We start from the raw sequence: 21235 nt of genomic DNA, 5'->3' as shown, positions 1-21235 counted from the left end.
GAGATGGCCTCTCCTGAAGAACAAACACCTCTGGCAAGTGGCTGTAACAGATGCCTCCTGGATGCCTTTGTCCCACCCGCACTATCCGGAGCCCAAGACTGAGCTGATGACAGATGCTCAGGATTTACCAAGAGATTTGTGCACTGGCCTCAGACTCAGTCCTTATAATAGCCCTTACATTGGTCACTCCCTTTACAGAGCAAGAAACTGAGGCCAAAAAAAGAGAAGGGAGGCCCTTTTCTGGGCCAGAACCTTTACATATCTTAGCCCATGTAATGTTTTCTACAGCGTTAGTAAGTAGGACAAATTGCCCCCAATTTGAAGATGCAGTAAAATAAGATGCAGTAAAATTGCCCCCAGACGTGACTCTTAGGAAAGATGCAAGAAGGGGGACCCAGAGGACTGAGGTAGCATTCAGGGAAGGCCTCCTGGAGGAGGTGGGCCTCTGACTGGCCCCTGAAAGATAAGCAGGCTGATAGGATCTAGAGGACATTAGGGTTGGGATGGCTGGGTAAAAGCCTGAAGGTGAGAATGAGTCAGTCACCCATCTGAGTAGAGCAGGAAGTATAAATTTAAGGAATGGTGGCAAGAGGGTCAAAGCTGAAAAAACAAGTTGGGGCTAAGTCCTAGAGGATCTGCCATGTCAGGCTGAGGGTTGGGACTTTATTGTGCTGATGGTAGGGAGCCACTGAAGGTGTGTGAGCAGGGGAAGAGGCATTGTCCAGAGTTGGCCCTCAGAAAGAGAGGTGGGAGAACTCTTGGCATGGAGGGCATCCCCCTGAGCTGTGACACAGCTAGGACTCTGCCCAGCCTGTGTGCCAGGTGCCTGGACTGTGCCCAGGACTGGGCTCAATGACTCAACCTTGAGGAAATCACTCCCCAGGGAGAAAGGGCCCCGATGAATCAGCCCCGTGAGGTGGGGAGCTGGGAAGCTGGAGGGTCACTGAGTCACCCTCCAAGAGGGGTGGGCGGGTGAGGGTTAAGGGGAGAATTGCAGAGAGAGGGGACCGCAGTACATGGGAAGGATTCAGGTCAGACCACAGCGAGGGCTGTCAGGGGACTCTGGCTGCCTTCGCACCATTGTGGGGTTGATTCTCCTGGCAGTCTTGTGAAAGAGATGGGAAGACTGAAGCCCAGAAACCAACTGGGGAGGGGATCTGACCAAGGTCTTGCAGTAAGTAGCTAGCCGGCAATGGCCAGGAGACACCCAAGAGCACCCTCCAGTCCAGACACGTCCCACCGCCCCAGCCGACCTCATGCCAAGCGGAGGCTAGGAACCGGTTGGGTCCAGGCAGGGAGCTGGCCCAGGTGACCCCTTTCCCCTCCGACACCCGCCCCTCCCGCGCAGATGGCAAATCGGGCCGGGCTGCGCCGCCGCGCTGGGACAGCAGGGGGCGCAGGAGCGTCACGGCTGCAGCGGGCGCCTGAGCACAGAGGCCGCTCTGCGGTGAATTGCGCTTCGGGGTCGCAAGTCCCACCGCGGAACTGTGGACTGTGTGGCCCTGGGGCCTGCACCCTCTCTGGCTTGCGGGGACGCCAACGCAGACCTGCCTGCCCAGTGCCCCTACCCACAACTTGGGAATGGTGCGCCTGTGTGTGCGCTCGCGTGTCTGTGCGCACGTGTCTCCCTCCCAGATTTGCTACTGCTCCCAGGGCCTGTCAGACTCGGAGCGACCTCTAAAATTTGCCCTGATTTCCCCCCTTTTTCCTGGAAGAAGGGCAAGCCCAGGGTTCCTTGTTCGTGCCAGTGGTCCCTTCCCCTCTATCTCCCCCTCCGGACCGCCCCCCCCCGCCCCCTCACTGCGCTGGTCTCTGCCTTGAGACTGTAGCCTGGCTTCAGGACTTTATAAGTAAGTGGTGGAGGGAGAGGATGTGATCAGGAGAGAGGCTCAGAGAGGCGACCCCTGAGAGGTAGTGAAAGGAGTGGCGAAGGGGCAAGAGAAGGGAGCGAAGGCTGAGAGCCGGCTATCAGGCGGGGGATCCTAATAGCGCACAAGCTGGAAGAATCTTGAGAGCGGAGAGATAAGGGAAGTGAGAGCTGGTGGGGGCCTCTGGTGGGGGTGGGAAGATTGGACGAGCTAAGAGGTGCTGTCCACGGTTGCGGAAGGTGGGCGGGGCCGGGGCGGTCGGGGGGCGGGAAGTGGGCGGTTCGGGGCGGGGCCAGGGCGGACACTCGCGCGGACCAGGCGAAGCTGTCGCGGACGCCCTGGCCAAGCGCAGCGGCCAGGCCGGCGGGCGGGCGGGCGGCTGTGAGCATGGTCCTGGTGCTGCACCACATCCTCATCGCTGTTGTCCAATTCCTCAGGCGGGGCCAGCAGGTCTTCCTCAAGCCGGACGAGCCGCCGCCGCCGCAGCCATGCGCCGACAGCCTGCAGGTAGGGCCCCCCCCCCGCCCCAGCTCTGGGCACGAGGGGAACGGGGTGTTGGGTGAGCGCCCGGCCGGGTCCTCCGCGGAGCGTGCTGTCGCCGGTCCCATGGTCTACCCCGTCCCTGAACCCTCCTAGGGTGGGGACCCCTCCCCTAGCTGAAAATCCCACTTCTGTGCTGGGACTGCAGCCCATACCCAGAGACATTGAGTCCTCAGCTCACAGTTCAAAACCTCACGCCAGACTCTGAACCCTCTTCAGATCTGGGACTCCACCCCCAAGCACTGAACTCCCAATCCACAATGGGACCCCTGTCCACACCCAAGAGTTCTGCTTGAGCCTGGAACCCCCTGCCTCCCAGATTAGTAGAGGACCCCTGCCCATACCCCTGGACCCCCAATGTATTTATCAGACTCCAGGCACACCCAGAACACCTGAACCCCCAACTCTCAACCAGGACCCCACCTCAGAGCTGGGGCCTCATCTCAAGCCCCTGAACCCCTACTCCACAGGCCTCATCTGTGCCCTCACCCAGATTCCCACTCAAACACCTGGACTTCAGTCCTCACACCAGACCCCACCCAGGGTCCAAATGCCTCTTTCCATTACAGTTTGTCTCTCCTTCTCTGCAGGATCCCCCTCCCACCCTCTTCCTGCTTTCCCTCCTCCCTCCTGTATAGAAGATCCTAGTCTTTTCCGGCTTGTCTCACCCTCTCCTCTTGTTTCTCTCTGGGTATGGTGGCCCCAGTTTCTCCTCCGGCTTCTCTGAGTCTTTCTGGGCATCTTCTCCCTCTGCTCCTCTATTTCTTTCTTGTTTGGTCTCTTTTGCCCATGTGCCCGCCTCTCTCAGTCTGCCCATCACTCCCCCAATTTCTCTAGGTTTCTGTCTTTGTTCTAGGGCCTTTCCCTGTGGTCATCCTTCCCCTTATATCAGCCTCTACTTTGGGGTGGTGAGGGGACAGGCTCAGAATGCCACGCTGGTGTCCCCAGGACCTCTACCCCTCCCCTGTTGTCAGGCATGGCATGGTGTGGGTGCTGGTGGAAGGGGCTAAACATGGAGCAAGCAGCCCTTGGGCGGTACCGAGGGATTTAAGGTGGGTGGGGATTGTGCAGTGAGGCACTGGGGTTCATAACTTATAAACCCCCTCATCCTTGCTGAACTGGACTTGGGAAGCCGGGGGCTTGGGATGAGGGAGGGGAGGAATAGCCTGCAACCTGGTGTCAGTCACCTGTGGTGGGAGGTGTCCAGGGCTGGGCGAGTCTGGGTGGTATGTGTTTGAGTAGGATGAGCTGGGTTGTGTGTGTTGGGTGTGCCTTGTGTGTGATCATCTGTGTTGTGTCATGTAGTATTGTGTGTGTCATCAGCAGTGGGATTATTTGGGGGAATCTGGGGGGGCTTATGATGAGTGTGAGGACTGTGAGTGTAATGGCGTTGCATGGCATGTGCAGCTAGGGAGACCGAGTTGTGAGTGTGGAGTGGTAGATGTATGTATGACTGTTGTGTGTGAGGGGAACTTATGTGTACGTGGTTATGTGTCATCGTGGGGTGGAGTAGTTGTAGGGGCAGCTTACATGGGGGATTGTGTGTATATTTGTGTGTGTTATGGACTGTTGTGTGTAATCAGGAAGAGCCACTGGAGGGGTCTGATGAAAGGTTTCATTGGATGTCTTGGTAGAGGGGAGTTGGGGTGGGAGAGCTGTGTCTGAGTGCGTTTGCAGCCTAGGTGACTGGCTTCAAGTCACCGAGTTACATCCTGGAGTTGCTCGGGAAATATATTGGGACGTGCGTGTTGGTGTTTGAGTGTCATGTGTCTGTGTGATGACTGTTTGTACAGCTCTGGGTAGGAAGTGTGCAGCAGCCAGGGTCCAGGGGGCCAAGGCAAGAACTTGTTGACTACGTGTGTGTGTGTGTGTGTGTGTGTGTGTGTGTGTGTGTGTGTGCATGCCCAAGTGCAAGTGGGGAGGAGGCAGTGTGCAGGCAGGACTGTCTCTGCTAAGGAGCTGTGTGTGCCCACAAACATTTGACATTTTGGTGTGACACTAGGTGTGCACATTATCTATGCAGGGTGTGTCTCTATGCCTAGGTGATGTGTGTGTATTGAATTTAATTGGAACTGTGTGTCTGTGCTTGGAGAGGTGAGTGTCGGGTGTGTGAGGTGCGCGTGGGAGGTTGAGTGTGAGTGTGGCATGAAGTGTGGGTGTGTGAGCTGGCTGGCTTTTCGGTGTGACACATGGATTATGTGATCTTCTCTCCCTGTGAGCTGTTTACGTGTGAAGGGTATCCAGTTAGCTAGGGTATGTGTGGGGAGGGGGGGGGTGGAGGGCTGTGGAAGGTGCTGCAGGGGGTGAGGGAGTGGGTGTATAAGGTGTGTGGGGTGAGGAATGAGGTATGTGATGTTCGGGTGTGTAGAATACAGCAGGTGTCCCATAAATGTTTGTGGAGTGACGTGTGTGTGCAGGGAAAGCTTGGCTGCCATCCTGTTCTCGCTTCCCTCCCAGTTAGGTCCCCTGAGATGCCCAAGCCAGGCTGCCTCTACCCTTTGCCCTTCATCCTCCTCGCTTTCACCAAGGCCTTTGTCTTGGGTTTCCGGCTGAACAGGCGCTGGACAGGCGGGCGGCGGGCGACGTGGAGGTCCTGGAACCTTTGTTCTTTTCCTCTTAGCCTGTCTCATGTTTTGGGCCAGGATTGGAAGGGGCGGGGAGAGGATGCACGTGTCTCGGGCTCACTGTGTTTACTACCACCTCATGGTTCTCCGCAGAGGGTGGGGGTCCAGGCGCAGGCGCTGAGGCCTGGGTGGTATCCCCGGTGGCGCCTCCTCGGCGCAAGAGCAGCTGGGGCTGGGCTGGGAGTTAGGCAAGTTTGCCAACCATGATGTCTTAGTCCCAAGTGTGGCCCAGTGCCCTTCCTTCTCATGTCACCTCCAGGGTGCTGAGAAGCCAAGTGCCCCCTTCTGCATGCTGCCCGGTCCTCTTCCCTTCTCTGTGTGGCGCCCAGAGAGGGTCACTGGGCTAGGAGGCAACCAGGAAGACCTCAATCTATCTCCACTTGTGTTGACCCCATATCTGATGGGGGGATAGTTCCTTTCCTCACAGAGACCTTTTTCTGAAAAATGAAGCCAGATCACACCTTTGGGGACCCTCTAGTCTGATCGACCCAGTAGGAGGATCCAGGTCATACCCTCCAGAGAAAGCTATGGGGAGACCTTAGTGGAGAGCCTGCCAACAAGGACTCGAGAACATGAAAGGCCAGGACTCCTTGTGGTTGGAAGGCACAGAAACCATCACAGTCAGTCAGGGGAAGGGGCTCGGGGCCAATGCCTCAGCACCACATTCCAGAAGGTTCTCTGAAGTGAGTGGGCTTGAGCTGAGCCTTGAAGGGAGTGTTGGATGGGCAGAGAAATGTGGCCTGAGGCTGAGGAAAATTCTAGCCCAACTGGAAGAAGGAATCTTGAAGGCTGTTGATCATTCCCAAGCAATACTGTCTGGTTTTGGATGGCCATCCCTGGGCCTCCTACCTTCTCAAGCTTTCATGTCCAACCTTTTCCCATCCTGTTGTCTTTGGGCAGAATCATCATTGTCATCATCTTCATCATCACCGTTTAGGCAGCTCTTTCCAAATTCCAAGCTCCTTTCACAAATGTCTCCTTTAACAGGAGCTCATTCTGTTGTCTGAAAGCATTTATTGAGCACCTGCTATGCACCAGGCAGGCACAGTGTTAAGTGCTGCAGTCATAGCAGTGACTAAATAAGCCTCATGGGGCTCCCATTTTCTGTGTCTAAGAAACCCCATCTTCGTGGCCCAGCCACACTGTCAGCCCCTCAGGCCTTGGGCAGACGGCCCTCCCTTCTGTTTCCCGCAGCCTGACATGCACATGATATGCTCCAGGCATGCATCCCATGGTGTTGGGGTCTGGCTCCTGCCAGAATTCGAGCTCTTGAGAGGCTGGGCTGGGTCTGCCCATCCCATGTGTCCTGAGCTGGGCTCAACATAGATGCTCATATTGATCATCAGAGGTCCCTATCCCCCTGTAGGGGTGGCAGCCCTCCTGCCATCTAGGGAAACTGAGGCCCAGAGCAGGGAGATCTTTAGGGAGCCTCCTCTTAAGACCCTCCTTTGACCAGCGTTACCAGAGACCAAGAGAGGCCAGGTGACTTGTCCAGGTTTCACAGCAAGGTGGCAGGACTGGTCCTAGAATACAGCTCTCCTGGCTGCCAGGCTGGGCTCCGGCCCCAGCTCCATGCTGCTCCTTGGCTAGCCTCCGTGCTGCCTGTGGCGGGTAAATGATTATTAATGACACCCCTGGCAAGGAGACAGGAAACGTTTCCCAACCACAGCTGGGAACCTGCTCCCTGCCAGCCCCAGCCACCCATACCCACCCTGGCCATGGTGTCAGCACTGATGTTATCTCCATGCCGCCTTGGCCTTCTTTCTTTCCTCTTGCCCATCCGAATCCCACCTCCCTTTCCTTTAAGGGGTAAAGGACAAGAAGGAACAGAGCTTTCTCTTTCACATCTCTGTCTCCAACCTGCTTCATCTCCACCTTCTCCCTTGCCCCAAACCAGCCAGAAGTAGCCCCTCCTCCAGGAAGTCTTCCCCGAATGCACCACCAGCCCCTCCAGTGGCCCTGTCCTGGGCTCTGGTCACTGAATCTCCCTCATTGCAGACTCTGGTCCCACTCTGATGGTTTGCCCTGATGGCCCTAAGGCTGGCTGGGGACTTCCTGTGGCCTGTCCTCAATTGCTGTGTTAGGACTGACGTGGAGGATCATCCCAAATGCTTCCTCCAGGAAGTCCCCAGCCCAGCCCAGGGACTCTCACTTCCTCTGAGCACCCCAGCCCTCCCTGTCCGTGCCACACACTGTGTACTGCCAGGCCTTAATAGGTAGACAGTGAGCACCTACTCTGTGCTCAGCAGAGAGGGTAGGTAGAGAGAGCATGGTGGGGGCCTTAAATTTCGGCCACACATTCTGCCAAGTCTGAGCAACAAGGCGTCTGCCTCTTGGCAGGTAGACAGACCCAGGTACCAGGGCCAAGGGTGGACAGGTGATAAGGTGGCGGAGGGGCACAGACAAAGATTGATGCTGGTAGATTGTGTGGGGGGAAGGCAGCGATGGGGAGAAACTTGGGGGCCATGGTGGGACCGAGCAGGGGCCCCGAATTCAGCCCAGAGTGGGAGGGAGGGCAAGTTGGGAAGCTTCCAGGAGGAAACATTTAAAGTGAGAGCTGAGGAATGAGCCAGGAGAAAGTTCTGGACAGAGAGAAGGAGAGAATGGCGAATGTGAAGGCTTGCTGGTGACAGACAGAGGGAGGGAAGCATTCCATGCAGCTGGATGCTGGACAGCCAGGGCGGCTGAGTGATGGAATTGGTGTGTGTGTGTGTGTGTGTGTGTGTGTGTGTAGCATAGGAGACGAAGCTAGTGAGGCTGGCAGGGGCCAAATTGTGCAGGACTTTTGTGCCATGTCAAGGAATTTGGACTTTCTCCAGAGGGAACTGGGCACTAGGGGAAGAGATGAAAGCAGGTCAGGGACTGTTCAGACCTGCGTGTTATGAAGCTCCCTGGGCCATGGGGTGGGGAGCACATAGAAGGAGTGAGGCAGGAGGCTGAGGCAGTGTGGTTCAGACATGGGATGATGAGGCTGAACAGGGAAAAGCCAAAGTTGGAGGGGAGGGGACAGAGGGGGCAGAGGTAGAGGAGGGAGCCGGTCAGCTGTAGAGGTGAAGGGAGAGAGAGCGCCACCCCGGGGTCTGGGTGGCCACATGAGGGAAGACAGGGTTTGAGGGCACATGCCTGGGCCTGGGTCAGGGCCCTCTAAGGAGCAGAAGGTCTCAGAACGGCGTCCCAGGTCAGGAGCTTTGAGGCTAAACAGAAACCAGGGGACCTGGATCCCACTGGGGGCTGCTGCGTCCTTGTCTGTAGCGTGGGGATGCGGGATCTGCCCTGGGCGAAGAGCGTTCAGAATTCAAAAATTAAAACAATCTGTAAAATATAATATTTAATAAAATTCAAATTCAAAAATGTATGAGTACATTCCAAAACGAGTTAAAATGTAAATTTATGAAAACGCTAAACATACATCCGTGATGGTTTAATATCAGCGGTAAGCCTTCACTGCTTCCCTCCTCTTTGATTCCAGCTTCCTTGAAGCTGCTGCCTCTGGTGCGCCTGGACCCCCAGGGGGTCCAGGACGTTCTGGTCTCTTGTTCAGGGCACCTCCTCTGGGGAGCCTGCTCTCTGGCTGGTAGCTTCAGGAGGCAGGCATTTTGCTTTTCTTGTCCTCCACCCTGAGGAACTTGACCCCTCGAACTTCACCCATCTATTGTTGTCTTTATTTGAGGGGCCTGAGTACAGACCCAGGGAGGGGGAAAGGTGAGGGAGTTGCAGGAACCAAGGGTAAGAGGGGTGGAGAGATGAAGTGCCAGCTGCAGGGCCCAGTGGGGGTGAGGTTGGGAGGGAGGAGAAATGAGCAAAGCTAAAAGAGCAGCATCACTCCAGCTTGAATATCTGTATTCCCGAAAGTAAAAGTTGCGCCATTTCCGGAAGACTGGGTTACTGAGGTCCCATCTTGCAATCTCGGATCTGGGCATTGCTTGGCTCCTACTGTCCAGTGATCTTGCATAAGGCCACTTTCTGGGCTGCATTTTCTCACCTGTAAAAGGAGGAAGTTGCGGTGGATGAGCTCTCTGGAGAATCTGGCATTGTCAGTTTGTGGGGTTCCAGCCTTCCATGACTCTCAGCTCCCGGCCAGGGCTGTGTGGATGCGTGGTTGTGTGATTCCGACATTCTGTGACTTTAAGTTGCTGAGACTCTAGGAGCCGAAGAAGCAGACGTTCTGTGATTCCAGGATTCTAGGATTTGATGATTTGATGATTCAATGATTCTAAATGGGGTTGCTGGGAAGAGCTGCAACCACCTGCCTTGTTAATGTCGATGTTCAGTTATTAAAAACATAGCAAAAAGCAATGGAGACAGCTTGGGGGCGGCGGGGTGGCCCCCACCCCCAGGGAGGGAGGGGAGGAGGGGCTGGCTTGGTGTCAGTGGGGAAGGAGACCGTCTCAACCTGGGTTGCACGGATAGTTTCTCCTGCCACAGCAGAACTGGTGTGCGTGCGTGTGCAAGATCCACCACTCCCTAAGCTTTCAGGGTAAGGGGTCATTTCCTTCATCCCTCTGCCTCCAATCTTCAGTCATTTCAGACTATGGCAGAGAGAGGAGTACCCTTTCCTTCCAGCCCCTAAAGCCTCTGGGAGAAATGACCACAGTGGAGGAAGGAGAGGCCTGCTTACCCCCACCCTCTCCTTCCCTGGCAGCCTCGGCCTGAGGGGGAAAACAGGACATGAACACTTCCTGGACACAGACACGGGAATGCACGAAGCCCTGCCTGTGAGGGCCCAAGTACAAAGGGCCTCCGCCTAGGGCAGAGGCCAGGCAGCCAGAGGGGCAGCGTGGACATCGGCTAGGGGCCCATCGGCACCCCTTGAGCGCAGGCCAAGCAGGGAGGACCCTGCTTGTGCCCTGGGGGTGGCTGTGAGAAGGGCTTACGGAAGGGAGGTCCCAGGCCAGGGGGCCTGGAGGGCTGATGACCGATGGGGGCTCCCTTGTAGCACAGGCCTCCCGCCCAGCACAAGGCCAGCTCCTTTGTCCAGCGGCTTGCTGCCTCTTGGATTGTGCAGTCTCAGCACCCACATCAGAGATGAGGAAAGAACCTCCAGGCAGGAGAGAAGGATCTCAGCCCTCTAGAGAGCCGGCCCTGGCTGGGTCCCTCAGAACCCAGTACTGCTGTGCAAGACCCAGCCTGTTGGGTTCACAGATCAAGTGATGGAGGCTGGGAGTTGGCCCTGATCCCACAGCGCAGCAGGGCCTGAAACACGGCTTCCTGATTCCCAGTCCTGGGAGCTCCCCTTTGCCTGCAGCTCCCCCCTTTCCCCTGGAACACCTGGAGAGCTGGAGTGGAGGCAGGACTCAGGTCAGGGGGGCAGAACATTTGTCTGTTACCCACCATCTTTCTCCTCCCACAGACCAGGAGACAGGTGGGGTGGTGACAACTGCTCCCTGTCATGCGCAAGGCTGCATTGTCTACCACGTCCTGTCTTGGCCCTGAGGACAGGGTCCCCAGCAGGGAACCCCTCCCCAGCTCCCTGACCCACGATGGGCCTCCCTGGGGTTCTCCTCTCTCGTCCTCCTGCCATCCCACCCCTTGCTCTCGTCTCTTCTTCCTTTTGGGCTCTCTCCCCATCTCTATAAGGTTCCATCTCTGGCTGTCTTTGTGTGTCAGTCTCTCCAAAAGATTGTTAGACTTGTAAGGGCCCTAGGAGGTCATCAAGTCCATTCCTTTTATTCTTCAGATGAAGACAGTAGCTCAGAGAGGGGAAGGTCCTGTCCAAAGTTGCACAGTAGGCTGTGGCAGAGCCCAGGTCACGGAAGCACCCTGTCTTGGCATCAGGCATCTAGGGTTTGAGGACTGACTGTGTCATGACCAACCCGACAGGCTTCTCTCCTCAGCCCTGAGCTGTTCTCCCTTCTTTTTCTTTGTCTTCTTCTCTGCTGCCTGGCTGACCCCTACCTCAGGCAGACCCTGCCCTTGGGACACAGACCAGAGCTGGGGACTCCATGACTGGGATGCACACCCATGCACACATGGACACAAAGACACTTGCAACTACATACAGGTCCCAGGTACAAACCTATACCACGTAGTTAGGAAGCTGTCCTGGAACCTAGTGTTCTCTTCCTGTGAGGTACCACACACCTCCTCCAGGAAGCCCCCCAGGACCTCTCTGCAGAGTCTCCATCCCACCAGCCCCTTTGTGACAACTGAGCCCTGTTGAGCCTAGATTCCTCCTCTGTGATCCCAAGGGCACGGCTGAGTCTCTCTCTGGTCCTGGAGCCCCTCCTTCAGTGTTCCCTCCTTCTGTCTCAGGAGGGGCTTAGCTTCCTGTGGCTGGGTGGGGAGAGTCCTGAGGTCCCCAGAGGACAGTGGGACAATGGGGAGGCGGTGACAGATGAGACATTGCGTCTTTCCCAAAGTAGGCTCCACCCTACCCTGACCTCCTGGCTGGTGTCTGGGGCACAGTCCTGGCCTGTGGACCTCTTAGGACTAGGGTCCTGGTCTGACACGCCGCCCCCTGCCCTTTCAGTGCAGAGGTCAGAGCATCAGAGCCCCTGACCTCCAGCAGCAGCTCTCTAATTGGAAGCTGTGGAGTCCAGGTCCCCATGGTACCAGCAGCGTATTAACAGAGTGGTGTAGATTCTTGGGGCCTCTGGGAGGGGTGAGCTGCTCTGAGTATGGGGTAGGCAGGCGGGTGGTAAACGCTGAGGCTGGGGCGGGATTATGGAGGTGCTGTGAATGCCTAGCCAAGACCCCACTCATCCTGTCCACCTTCCCTGTTCTTGAAGTGGGTGATGGGGACCCAGAGGGCGTGGGGCAGGAGCCTCTTCAGGGAGTGGTGGAGAGCCTGGGGGGCAGTGAGAATCAAGTGAAACTAGCACTGCTTCTCAGGGGCAGGGGAAGGGGCTGTCCTGGGGCAATTTGGTGGTGGTGGGTGGACCATTGGAGGCCAGGGTTAAGTAAAGAAGGCTTAGGCTTTCAGACAAAAGGGATGGGCCCTGAGGTCAGGCACTTATCTTGGTCCGCGTCATTTCCTCTGCCGGACATGGCTGGGTTAGTGGGGTCATCGCACAGAGGGAAGGAACTGGGCGAGCCAATGCACACGAGGCCCTGCAGTAGACGCAGGCGCATGCGCGAACTTGCCATGCCCTGGGCTGCAGACAGTCCCCCATCAAGGCCCAGCCATGGAGCCACAGTTGCCCTGGGAGATGGTCCCGTGTAGACCATCGTCCCCCATCCCCCCCAGACCCATGCATCCTGGGCAACTCTCAGGCCCAGCTGAAGGCACTGCTGAGTAGAGAGAAGCCCACAGGACACAGGGACACGTGGGACAACCAGACACCTTGCCACAAGCATCCACACGCTAGGTGCAGCTACTGTCACCCCTATGGTCACCACTAAGGAAAACCGTAGATTCCGGCAGTCACGGGCAGGTGTCCAGAGCCTGAGTGAGAAGACAGGGGCACCAGGCAGGGAACCCAGAACCAACCCCCCATGCTGGCTTGTGCCCTTGCCCCAGCTCGCTGAGCGCCTGAGGCTATTTCCTAGCAGGGATGGGTGTCTCATCCCCCCTCCCCCTCCCCATCCCCACCACACGCTTCCGAAGCTGCCAAATCAAATCAGCCCCCGCGCCCGCACCAGGCTGGCATAGCGGCCAGCAGCTGACGGGAATGAAGCCAGGCTCAGAATATCCCGCCGCCTGTGCCTGTCTGATGCCTGGGTATGCTTGTGGATGGGGGTGGGGAGGGACAGCCAGCCCCTGGGCGGTGCCTCCCAGAGCGGCTGGGGTTCTGGATGCCACCCAGGTGGTGGACTCCTGAGAATGAGGAGCTCCTGAGGCAGTGGCTTCTGTGTGTACCAGCCCTTGAGAAGCCATGTAATAGTGCTTATAGGATGCAGGTTGGGTGTCCGATTGGAGCCCAGACTGGGTTGAGGACTCCCACGTATGGTCCCATTCACTTAGGATTCACAGCAACCCCAGCTGGGAGCCCAGCCCAGTGACTGTGTGAGCTGGGCACTACAAATCCCATTTTATAGATGGGAAGCTGAGGCTTAGAGAGGGGAAGTGAAGGGAGAGAAGCAGAAGTGGAGGGGACCACAGAAGGAGTAAAAATGCGGTTTTCCACTCCTGAGGAGCCCCGGGCTTAAGGAAAGAGTTTAGCTCTGTTCTCAGAGTTGGGGGACTGAGAATACACCAGAGCCAGAGGCCATGGGAAGCAGGATGCCCTCAGGCAAGGCTCCCTGGAGGAGGCCACCTGTGGGAGACAGGAGGCCCCAGGTCTGCTGGGGGCTGGGGGAGGGGCAGCCTGGGGAGAAGGGGAGAAGGCCTGGCAGGCCTCAGCCCCTGGCCTTCTTGTCTCTGCAGCCAGCCGGGACCTCCTTGCACAGGAGCCAGTGCCCCCAGGGAGTAGAGACGGCACACTGCAGGTGAGAGCTCAGCGGAGGGAGGAGTGGGTGGGCTTGGGGGGGTGGGGGGCGCAAGCTGGGGGTCAGTCTGAGCATTGCCCCCACCCCTGGGAGGACTGGGAGGCTGGAGCCGAATCCCAGCCCCACCCCCTCCAGCCTAGGGTCACCCCACACCAAGACCACCTCTCCCACCCTAGAGTTCCCTCCCCCTGAGGATTCGTCCTCCTCCCAAGTCACCTGGGTGTCATGACTCCTCCCTTGTCCCCCCCACCCTCACCCAACAATCCCCTATTGATTCTCTGCCCTAAGTATTTCCTGAACTCCTCTCCTGCTCTGCCTCTGCCTGCCCCAGTCCGGGACTGGTCATCCTTCCCCTGGACAGCCACTGGCTGTCTGCTTTCAGTTGCCCCCATTCTCCATGTGGCTGCCAGAAGGATCTTTCTAACACACAAACCTGAACTTGTCACTTTTCGGCTTAAGAATTCTCCATGCTCCCCCTCCCCCTGCTCCCTCTGCAGCCTGGGCAGGTTGCAGTGCCCCCTTCATCCACTCCTGCCTCCCTAGAACCGCTGCTGCTGGCCTCTTCCCCCCTCAGCTTCCCAAATCCTTCTGGGCTCAGCTCTAGCCTCCCCTCCTCCAGGAAGCCCTCCCTGCCTCTCACGCTCCCTCCTCTGAGCTCTCCTGCCCCGGCCATCAGCCGCTGGGGCATTCTGCTGTCTGTGCCTTTAGCACCCTGTTTTCTCCATTATGTGACTCTGTGTGTCTTCCCCTCTGAACTGTGAGCATCTTGAGCCCTGCCTGGGATGTGCCTTTTTCATTCGTGGGTCTCCCACCGCCCTCCAAATGGTACCTGGTGAGGGCTCAGCAAGTGCCTTTCCTTTGAGATGAGGGGTGCCATCCCAGCCCCTGACCATGCCTTTGGGGGGCCTCATAAGAATCGTCAGTGTCCATGGGGCCTTGAGCAGCAGAAATGGGGTGGGCTGGGGGTGGTGAAGGTTGGCACAGAGGAGGGGTGTGTATGAACTCGGACCAAACAGCAAACCTCAGATGAGCCTCCTTTGTGCCCAGGGCCTGGCTGAGAGGAAGGGGAGGCTGTTGCCGTATCGGCCCCTCCTCTGGGCCAGGAGCTTTAGACACACTTCCCTGTTTAATCCCCGCAACCTCCCTGGGAGGCAGGGGCTGTTATTCGTCTACTTTGGGGAAGCTGAAGCCCAGCGGGGTCACACAGTGAGTGAATCGGAGGCAGAGCTGAGAGTGGAGCTGTGTCTCGTGCCCAACCCTCGCTCTCTCCCTGCCCTCGGGTGAGATGGCAAAAGACGCTCACACAGGGCCTGGTGCCTAGTGGGGTCAGCGTGGGCTCACTGCTGGGACATGGAGGCCAGCCCTGAGAGTGTGCCTGCAGCTGGGCGCTGGGGAAGGGGGAGAGAGGAGGGGAACAGGAAAGTCATTATTAATTTATTTATGGTTACGGCATTCCCCATGGGGCGGGGGCTCCCCACAGAGCTGGGACAGATGGTGTTCCTGGGAGCCAGCAGTGTCTCAGCAGCTGCTGCCACCCGCTAGGAAAGACTGGATTTGTCATCCTCCCAGGAATTGGAGAGGGGAGAGAGCTTTGGAGAAGCTGAGACCATCCTGGGCAATGGGAGCTGGGTCCCAAGGGAAGGAGTAAGGCCCAGGCTTCTTGTTTATGCCTCTGTTCATAGCCTCCTTTCCCTAGGCCCTTGGCCATGCTCCCTGCAAATTCAAGTTCTGCCCTTCCTTTCTTCCCCTCCCCATGAGGCATCCCCAGATCATCCGCATTTGCTCCCTCTGCCTTTCCTTGGCCTGGGTCCTGCTGCCCCCTCTCTCATACTGAGGATCTTGGGCTTTGAGCCCCTCAGTTCTTAGCTCCTAGCTCCTTAGCTCTTAGCTCCGTCCTGCCCCCCAGCCCCACACCCACCACAAAGATGGCAGGTGTCTTCCTGGCCTCTGGGCAGAGCCTGCTCTGTTTCTGGGTTTACTTAGCACCCTTTCCCCAGTACCCAGGCCCACGCTCAGCCCTGCTGGGGAGAGACAGGTTGATGCAACATAGAAAGGATAGGACTGGAGAGAATAGGGACCCTAGGGTGTTGCTCAAACTATTGGGACCACTGGAGGGAAAGAGGGAAGAGGGATGGGAGACTGATGAGCAGCCCTCCTGAGGGAGCAGAGCCTGGGGAGATGACGGCATCATCCAGTGAACAGACCATGGGGTCAGATGGGCATGAGTTCAAGTCCCAGCTTCACCACTTCCTAGGTGTGTGACCTTGGGCCAGTCCCTTAACCAGCCTGGGCATCAGTTTCCTCACCTGTCAAAGGGGGATAAGAAGCTTCATCATTATTGGACATAATCACTATTATTGGGCATAATCACAGCAAAGCTGCTGGGAGAAGTTACAAAGACAGTATGCGTGAGGTGCCTGCCTCAGGCCTGGCCCACAGAAGGTCCTTGGCGGGAGTTGGTACCCTCCCTGCTTCCCTCAAGGGTGAGATCCTTGGAGCCAGGTCTAGACAGCTGTGCTCTGTGAGACAGGGTGCACTGCAGGGCTGGGCTGGTGTTCACGGAGGTTCTGTGGGTACAGCACGTTCTCCTGGCACTGGCAGCACGACAGCCACGAGAGCAGGGCTGCCAGGACCCATTCCCACCTAGCGGGCGTCTGTTCAGCACACCGGCTTGGGATGGCTCCCTGGCCCCTGTGCCAGCTGGCCGGCTTGGGGGAGGGGCTCTTCAGGCACAGTCTGCAATCATCCTTCAGCGCCAGGGCCATTACTCTCTCTGGATGTTGGGGCTGAGGCAGCTGAGGTAGTAAGCTGAGCACTCTGGGTCCATGCCCTCTCTGTGCTGGCTCTCAGAGCCTAGATGGGGGCTTGGGAGCCCCAGCTGGGGCAGGGGCTGGGGAAGAGGCAGACATGGACAAGGGTACTGGTATCCACACTAAGCACCCTAATGCTCTGCCTGGCACTGACTCCTCTATTCTTGCCCATGGGATAAGGAAAGACCACACCCTTGTCATGGCATTGCCAGCCATACCTGCTGGACCACCTCATGTCCATCCCTTGCCCCCAGACATGGCAGTGCTGACTTCCAGGACACCCACTCTTCCTGACCTCCCTGCCTTTGTTCACACTGACCCCTCTCTCTGGAATGCCTTTCCTTTTTTTCTCCACCTACTCCCTTTTCAAGCCTCAGATTAGATGCCACCTCCTCTATGAAGTCCTCTCAGATTGCGTCCTCCACCCAGCTCAAGTCAGCTTCTCCTTTTTCCTGGGCACTCACAACCCCAAGCTTCCCTGAGCTTACAGTGGGATAACTTGTTACCCCATGTGGTTATTTATTCTTTCCCACATAGTTGTAATGGCTATATATCCTTTCCCACATAGTTATAAACACCTGGCAGGTAGGAACCAAGGCTGAGTCCCCTTTTTCTCTGCTGGGCCTACGTGGTATATAGTAGATGCTCAATAAATGCTTCCTGATGGAATGAGAATGGCTGTGGGCGGGGGGCGGGGGGCGGTTGGAGTAGTTCTAAGAAGGGGGCAGTTGCTGTATTGGGTGCAGTCTTGGAGACTTCCTGGAGGAGGCAGCCTTGGAACTTTGAAGGATTGGGGGGGTCAAGGTCCCTGATGAGACCAGAGATCAGCTGGATAGAGCCACATGGTCGACTTCTGAGAGAACCTCCTGAGGGCAACAAGGACCAGCACAGGACTGGGACCAAGAACACAGAGGAGCTGCAGGAGGCTGGCTCCATGCTGAGAACGCAGCTCCAAACACCCCTTCGCCCCTGGGTCCTGGTCTGAGGAGCGCTTGGTCTCAGAGTCTGGAGTGAGGCTGAGGCCAGCAATGGTGAATAAATGGGCCCCCGTGGTGGGATAGCCATAGGCAGGGGCAGGAGCCCAGCTGGTCCTGTCCGGTAGGATTGCTGTGGGGGTTGGGAAAGGCTTTGTAGGTGAGAGGAGCAGCTTGTGCAAGGGCTTGTGGGAAGGGTGCCCCCAGGTCTCCACAGGAGAAGGCTGACATGTGAGTGGAGCCCTGGTTACTATGCAGGGAGCATTGGGGCGAGGCTGGAAGGGCTGCTGCAGGCAGCGCTTTCCAGGCTCATATTTAAAATTCTTAAATGAATGCTCCTAACTGGCAGATGTGCCAGCCTCCTCCTGGATTCCGCACATCAGGAGCAAGTGGCCTCCATGATGCCCCACAGCCCCAAGGGAGCTGCTGACAACAAGTTGGCCATAGCATCTGGCATCCCTGGGGGCCCGAGGCCCTGCCATCTGTCTGGGCCCACCTGTCGGGCTGCACAGGCCCAGGGTGTGCAGGAACTTGGGCCAAGGAGGTGGTCTCAGCTGCCACCACAGCCTGTTTCTCTGTCTGTCCATCCGTCTGTCCACACCCCTGACTGACCAAGGACAAGGCAGAGATGGGCAGACGCAGGTCCTGCCATTAGAGAAGCCTAGTCTTAAGGGGGAGGCCTCAAGCACCAGGGATTTTCACCCAGAGAAGATGCAGCTGAAGCTGGGCCAGGCTTGTGGGCAGGCCAAGGCCCAGGGAGGTCCCCTTGAGGGCTTGCAGTGGAGGCTCAGAGAGAGGTGGGTACTGACTCAGAGTCACACAGCAGGTCTGGGGCAATGCTGGGCCAGATGCTGTGGGCCCCAGGGCTGGACGAGGTTCCTCTGGCTGGCCCCTCCCCTCCCCCCACCCTGCCTGGCCCTTGGCTGTAAACACAGAGAGAACAAGTTCCGTTTCCCGGGAAATATTTATCTTCGGCCGTGTGGGGAGCGTGCGCTGGCCTCCGCCTGTCCTTCCTGCGGGCTGGCCTGGGCAGGAGGTGAGGGGGCTTGGCGGCCTTGAGGGGCAATCTGGGGGGCTCGAAGGCAGGGCCAGGAAGGGCGTGCCCTGTGGCTCCGGCCTGGAGCTGGAGTCTGAATGCTGGTGTGAGAGAGAAGGGAGCAGATGGGAGAGAAACCGTCAGCCTAACCTCACCCCCTCTCACATTCCTATCTTCATCCCTGCCAACCTGTCTCCTCCGGTTCCTGCCTCCAAGCCTTTGCTCCTGTCTGCTGCCCACACCTTGGGATGCCTTTTCTTCCACTTCCTTGTCTGTCCCAGCTCTCAGCTGGCTTCCTCTGGGAAGCCTTCCCTAACTCCCTAACCCCCTAACCCTGTGTCCTCCCCCTTTCACGCCCAGTCCCTCTCCTCTGGCTCCCAGCAGCTTCAGTCTGAGCCCCGCAGACCAGCTAAGGTCTTGTCCCAAGCCGCTCAGACAATGCAGACAGCTGCGTCCAAGCTGCCGAAGAGTCCCCCTTCTGGGAAGCACAGGCCTGGGCACTCTGGGAGTGGGGCAGGGCCCAGAGGTCACCTCCTTTCAGTGACACAGCACAAGCCCAGGTACACGGGGGATCCAGGTTGATTGAACAGGGGAAAATCCGACGGGCCCAGCGAGGACAGGGGCAGGTAGAGGGGCCCAGGGCTCCTGCCAGCCAGCCGGCTCTTGGGCTTTAGGCTGTGTACCCAGGCTGGGCCAGGCCTGACTGGGGCCCTGACAACAGGAAATCCTTGAAGGAACAGGCAGTGGCTGAGGACTCTGAGCACAACAACAGGAAACAGCCTTGACATGGGGCAGCAGCTCTGGCGACTGGACCCAGCAGGGTGGGGGTGGGGGGAGCTTGTGGGACCCAGGGCGATGCTGAGGGTGACACTGAGACACTGATTGTGGGGCAGCGGGTATTCTGCTGTGTGATACTGAGCTTGTGAAATCATGGGATACTGTGTGAAGAGTGGGTGAGTCACTGAGTGTGACACTGAGTATGTGACACTGAGTGATACCAAGTGTCTGACACCACTTGTCGAAGACTGTGTGAGACAGTGGATGTGCCACCAAGTGTGTGACACCGATACTGTGTGATACTGATTTTGTGATGCTGAGTGACCAAGTGTGACACTGAGGGTGTGACACCGTGAGGATGAAATATGTAAACACAGATGAATGACACTGTGCAATAACAGGTGTGGTCCTGAGTTTGGGGCTCAAGTGTCTGACACTGAATGGTCAATGTGGGCCCCAGGCATATGGTGAGTCTGAGTGTGCAACCAAGGGTGTAACACAGAGTGACATCAAGTGTGTGAAAACCAGGGTGTGATACTGTGTGACCCTGACCCTGACATTGAATGTGTGATGCTGTGTGTAATGGTTGTGACAACGTGAACTGTGAGCACACAACCCTGTGTGTGATGCTGTCATGGGAAGAGCCCGATGGGTTCAGGCAGGGAAATGACATGATCCAGTCTATGGTTTTGAAAGAGTCTGTACTCTGGCTGCAGAGTGTATGCGGGGGACCAGTTGGAGGGGCCAAGAGGAGACGGGCAGACAGTTGGAGGCTGCTGCAGCCACCTAAGCAGGAGATGGTGGTGCCTGGGCTAAGGGGTGGGCAGAGTTGGAGAGAAATGGACAAATCTTGGAGATATTTGCAGGTAGAAATGACTGAACTTGCTGATGAATTGGAGGATGAACCAGAAGGAAAAAGGGAGGATGGCTGCCAGGTTTCTGGCTTGAAGAACCAAGGGATGGTTGGTGGAGATGTTACTGGGATGGGTAAAGACTCGGGGAAAGTCAGGATTCATGGGATGGGGGAGGACAAGGAGGCAGAAACTGACAGACCTGTTTCGGATGTAAGTCAAACATCCAGGTGAAGGCGTCCAGTGGGCAGCAGAGGCCAAGCTGGGGATATATTTGGGAGTCAGCAGGCAGAGCTGGTTTATTAACCATGGACCTTGCTGGGATGACCTAGGGAGAGAGCATAGTGAGAGAAGAGGTGAGGACTGAGGACTGAGCCCTGAGGTGAAGAGGAGCAGCAAGGAGACAGAGGAGGAGCTGCCAGGGAGGTGGAGGAGACCAGACAGTTGAAGCCGGAAGTCACGGGAGGGGAGAGGTTCAACAGGGAGGGATGCTGCCATGCTGTCAGGTAAGGTGGGATCAGGGAGATTGTGCTGGGCTGGGCCACGTGCTTAAATAAGCCTGACAAGAACCCTGTTGGTGACGGGGTGGGGCCAGAAGCCAGATGGCCTGGGCAGGTGGTAAGTGGAGGTGAAGACAGAGCATAGTCAGCCCTTTGGAGACCTTCCACTGTGAAGGGATGCAGAGGAGAGGCATGGTTGCTGCAAAGAGGTGTGAGGTCAAGGGAGAGTACAATTTTTTTTATTATGGAATATTTTAAACACACAATAGGAGGGAGAAGAATACAATACGCTTGCCATACACCCATCACCCAAATCTAGCAGTTATTAAGATTTAGATATATTTAGTTCATCTACCCCTCTTTTCTTTTTATTTTCCTTTCTTGAAATACTTTATTAAAAAATTTTTTAATTGTGATAAAATGCACATAACATAAAATTTACCATCTTAACTATTTTTAAATGTAGAGTTCAGTGGTGTTAAGTACATTCACATTGATGTGCAGCCATTTTCCAGAACGTTTTTCACTTTGCAAAACTGAAACTTATACCCATTAAACAAACTTCCTCTTCCCCCAGCCCCAGGTAACCACTATTCTACTTTCTGTCTCTATGAATCTGACTATCCTAGGTACATCATATAAGTGGAATCATACAGTATTTGTCTTTTTATGACTGACATTTCATTCAGCATAATGTCCTCAAGGTTCATCCATGCCATGTTATAACATATGTCAGAATTCCCTTCCTCTTTGAGGCTGAATAATGTTCTATTGCATGAATAAACCACATTTTGTTTATCAGTTCTTCCATTGATGGACACTTGGGTTGCTTCCACCTTTTGACTCTTATGAATAGTGCTGCTGTGAACATGGGTGTGCAAATAGCTC

General features: G+C 56.6%; 1 protein-coding gene across 5 annotated transcripts in view; it reads left to right on the top strand.

Annotated features, from left to right (window-relative positions):
• PDE2A (phosphodiesterase 2A) overlaps positions 1-21235 on the top strand; it is a 92607-nt gene that overhangs the window by 26091 nt on the left and 45281 nt on the right. The window contains exons 1-3 of one of the 5 annotated variants that reach the window (XM_082340617.1): positions 1059-1174; positions 2306-2375; positions 13338-13399. In XM_082340617.1, coding sequence (XP_082196743.1) covers positions 1118-1174; positions 2306-2375; positions 13338-13399 — 189 coding nt within the window. In that variant the 5' untranslated portion in view covers positions 1059-1117. Of the gene's footprint in view, positions 1-1058; positions 1175-2193; positions 2376-6601; positions 7249-13337; positions 13400-21235 lie in introns of those variants that run through there. The other 4 variants (XM_082340620.1, XM_082340625.1, XM_082340618.1 and 1 more) reach the window with 4 other exon arrangements.

Source organism: Balaenoptera borealis, assembly GCF_965194805.1.
Source record: "Balaenoptera borealis genome assembly, chromosome: 11".
Classification (NCBI taxonomy): Eukaryota; Metazoa; Chordata; class Mammalia; order Artiodactyla; family Balaenopteridae; genus Balaenoptera; species Balaenoptera borealis.
Note: the sequence above shows the minus strand (reverse complement) of the source record. Positions and strands in the feature narration are given on the sequence as shown.